General features: G+C 37.9%; 1 protein-coding gene across 1 annotated transcript in view; it reads left to right on the top strand.

Annotated features, from left to right (window-relative positions):
* The window catches only part of LOC101491211 (TPR repeat-containing protein ZIP4), a 4,659-nt gene extending 837 nt beyond the window's left edge, over window positions 1-3,822 (top strand). Inside the window, 5 exon segments of the mRNA XM_073365892.1 lie at window positions 1-708; window positions 1,569-1,758; window positions 1,845-1,877; window positions 2,137-2,757; window positions 2,944-3,822. The exon segment at window positions 1-708 is cut by the window's left edge and continues 15 nt beyond it. Coding sequence (XP_073221993.1) covers window positions 1-708; window positions 1,569-1,758; window positions 1,845-1,877; window positions 2,137-2,757; window positions 2,944-3,567 — 2,176 coding nt within the window. The 3' untranslated portion in view covers window positions 3,568-3,822.
* The last annotated feature ends 405 nt before the right edge of the window (window positions 3,823-4,227 follow it).

The raw sequence follows: 4,227 nt of genomic DNA on the forward strand, positions 1-4,227 counted from the left end.
CATGCTCTCCGGTTCATGCGAGAACTACACGGAGCTCGCGAAACAATTCATGGCGTTCGGCAAAAGCTCGCTATCGAAAAACAGCGAAGACGCTTCGAATCGAGATTTGAGCGAGGCGCTGAAGCTGATGAACGAGGCGTTGGAGAATTGCGAGAAGGGATTCGGTGCAGCGAGAACACGAGAAGAGAAGGTGGAAATCAGAGGGTTAAGGTGGAAGGTGTTGAGGTTCATCGCCGCAATCCATTTGCAGAAAGAGGAATTCGAGAGCGTGGTTAAGTGTGTGAAGGTTTTGAGAGATTCTGCTGAAGGTGGTGACGATCATCCAAGCCTTTCGGTTTTGGCGATGAAGGCGTGGTTAGGGTTAGGGAGACACGGCGAAGCGGAGAAGGAATTGAGGGGAATGGTGATTGACAGAGGGATTCCAGAAGGTGTTTGGGTGTCTGCTGTGGAGGCCTATTTTGCGGCGGCAGGGACGGCAGGGGCGGAGACCGCGAAAGGAGTGTTTTTGGGGCTATTAGGGAGGTGTCATGTCAGTGCTGGTGCTGCCGTGAGGGTGGCGAGTAGAGTGCTCGGCGGCAGTGGAGAAGGGGCTAGAGTGAGGGCTAAAGTGGTTGCTGAGCTTGTATCTGATGAAAGGGTGGTGGCACTTTTTGCTGGACAGGAAGCTGCTAAGGATAGAACGGCAATGCACGCTGTTCTATGGAATTGGTATAAATACACTATTATACTCTTTGGTTCATTCCTACTCTGTTTCTTCTAGTAGCTCATATAGTTGTATAAATTTGAATGTGGTTTGTGATTGTTTTGTGCCCTTTGCATGATAACACTGTCGGATGTGTCTTAAACAGTTAAACTTCAAAAATATAATTCTTTGGATTTGTTATCTTCATGTTTTGTCATCCTAAATGTTTTCAGAAGAGAATATGTACTAAATGTGTGATTGAATGTGGAAAAAGTTTTTTGAAATTATGAAATTGCCAAGCTATATGCGATACCTTTCTTGGTTGAAGTTGAACTAATCTAACATGATATTCAATATAAGCAATGTCATTGGATGTGATGTAAGAATGTCATTGTGTTGAATCCAAATATCGTGGAGTTCAACATGGGCAATAAGTTTCCTTTTCTGTTTTTTTTCTGAGTAATACTCCAACTCGGTACTCTTGAATTTACGACACTCACATACACTGTGTATGTGCACCAACCAATTATTAGTCCACATCTTCGTAACATGTTCTGAATTAATGTCAAGTAAAACAGAAAGATACAATTCAAATCATATTATACTATTCTAGTAGGTAATAATATAAGTTATTCTTTGCGGCTTTCTCAGTGATTCCACTTCTAAAAGTTAACCTTCAAATTTCAAAATACAGCAAACATTGTAGAATTAGGTGAGACTTTTTCCTTAAGTGTTTATATGTAGTTTTAGTGAGAAATACATTATATACTACCACAATGTTCCTGCAGCCGCAGTGTTTATCTAATTAAGCAGTAACTGCCATCTACGATGGGAGATTTTCTTCCAAGTGAGATCGCTGATCTCAATATTTTTACTTGATTTTCAGTGGTGCTGACAATTTTCAGTCAAAAGATTATGGAACCAGTGCAGAACTCTTTGAAAAATCAATGCTTTATATTCCACATGACACAGAGAACAGAATACTTCGAGCCAAGGGGTTTAGAGTTTTGTGTCTCTGCCACCTTGGTCTCTTACAGCTGGATCGCGCTAAAGAATACATCGATGAGGCCGAGAAGGTATTGTTGACCATTAGAATTTTGACTTTGTTGCATTAACATTCATTCAAATAAGAAATGTTATCCTTATTTTTCCATCTTTGCAGCTTGAGCCCAACGTTGTCTGTGCTTTTCTTAAGGTACTGTCTTCTCTATCTCTCCTTGTGTATTGGTTCCTCTGTATCTATGTCACACATGTATATATAAATATAGGTGGCCACAAAATTACAATACTTACAGATAGGTTTGGATCTTTTGAAGAAGCACTACACTATTTGCTAATCAATGTTTTAAGTTGGTTACTACTTATAACTAAGACTACTTGCTTCTCATTTGGATAATGTTGATAATTGGAATGAAATGAGAACTTATATTAATGTTTCATTTGTTTTAATTCAGTACAAAATTTATCTCCAAAAAAATGACAGCCAAGGTGCTATTACCCAAATTGAAGCGATGACTACGTGCCTCGACTTTCAACCAGATTTTCTTTCACTTTCAGCACATGAAGCTGTTGCTTGCCGTGCTCCACCGGTTGCTGTTGCCTCTCTATCAACTATGCTAAACTTTTATGCTTCAGGAAAGTCCATGCCAACAGCAGAGGTAACAGTTATGCGCACCTTGGTCACTGTCCTATCTCAAGAACCGGGTAATGAACAACAAGTTCTTAAAGTCTTAAAACTTTCCCATACACGAGCATCTGAGCTTGGTCCTGATTGCTTTTTTGGAAAAGAGGAGGTTGGGAGACGTGAGCGGAACTGGTTTGCTGTGACTTCATGGAACTTTGGTACAAAAACAGGACAGGATAAGAACTATGAATTGTCTGCCGAGTTCTTAAGACTTGCATCAAACTTTTATGCTCTACTAGTTAAAGGGTCTGATGATGAGAGCAATTTCATGGTTTGTAAATCATTAGTGCTTTCTGTGTCATCAATGATAGCTTTAGAATTTCAGAGAAAGACTGCTATGTCAGAAACTGAAGTCAAACAAGCTGTAACTTTACTAGATAGAGCAGGGCAGGTATGAAAATTTTGTTTTCTTCATTACTTGGTACCGGATGCATTAGTCTTTTTCAAATGGGTCAAGTTGACTTGAATTTAATGGATAAAATAAGTTGTATTTACTGTCAAAAGTAATTTTTTGTTATTATATTTTAATTGTGAATCTTGTTGAATATTATCTCGCTACTATCTTATGTGGATGCAGATGCTCAAGTCAATTTCAGCAGAGAACTCTGTCAACAATGGCCAAATCAATACCATTGAACCTGACCTTTTCTTCATATACACTTTCACTGCTTATGATATACAAGGAAGGCTAAATGACTCAGGATCACAACTCTTCACAGTGAAAAGTTTTGCCAGTTCAAAGGCTTGCAAGCCTCAGTCCCTTCTTCAGATAGGCCTATATGCCTCTCAGGGACCGTGGTCTAACCACGAAGTTGCCACTTTTGCTCTAAATGAGTGTCTCTCATCTTTCCTTTCATCACCAGTTCCAGATTATCAAAATGTCGCTCTTGTTGTTCGCAAACTTATTATCATTGCTAGCATCCACAAGGGTGAAAAAGATGATGATCTTATATATAGCATGTACAAGCAAGCCTATAGGATAATGGTTGGTTTGAAGGAAGGCGAGTATCCAATTGAAGAAGGAAAGTGGCTTGCCATGACTGCATGGAACCGAGCAGCAGTCCCAGTGAGGTTGGGTCAAATTGAACTGGGGAAGAAATGGATGACTGTCGGCTTCGACATTGCGAAACATGTTTCAGGCATGGAAGTTTACAAAGCATGCATGGAAGATCTCCTTAACAATTTGGAGAAAAGACTTTGATATGCATGGATTTCAAATCCGGTTTCTAGCAGTTATAGAGTCCATATATCTTCTTGTACAGGACAGAAGCGTAGTTCATGTAAATATAGAAACAATCTGGATTTTTCATTGGATGTTCTGTAAGGTTTATAAGAATGTTCTTTTCGTTCGTCTTACAGAAGGAACATGCTACTTCTCCCCACACATTTCACACATTTCCTGTATACCAAAAAAATGTCCAAGCCAATTATATGAATGACTAATATTTAGTATATAGTTGAATATAGGGGAAGAGAACCGGTATTAGTATACAATGTGATAAACTATGACGAGAATTCTTTAAAAGTTGTCCAATTTTATTGTTCAAATAACACAAATTCTTAAAATAGTTTGACACAATTGTCCAATCATATAACTTCGTTTAAATTCGATAAAAAATAATTTTTATTTAAATATTTTTACGTGCATTTTATAAAGAAATTATTAAATGTTCATTTAAAATTGTTACACTCTATGTGCATAGTTATTAAATTTTATTTTCTTACTTATTAATATAAATAAATTTTGAATTGATAAAAAATACTAAAATAATAGATTTAATGTATAAGCATGTACAAGCAAGCCTATAGGATAATGGTTGGTTTGAAGGAAGGCGAGGATCCAATTGAAGAAGGAAAGTGG

The sequence above is a fragment of the Cicer arietinum genome, chromosome 3 (assembly GCF_000331145.2).
Source record: "Cicer arietinum cultivar CDC Frontier isolate Library 1 chromosome 3, Cicar.CDCFrontier_v2.0, whole genome shotgun sequence".
Lineage (NCBI taxonomy): Eukaryota > Viridiplantae > Streptophyta > Magnoliopsida > Fabales > Fabaceae > Cicer > Cicer arietinum.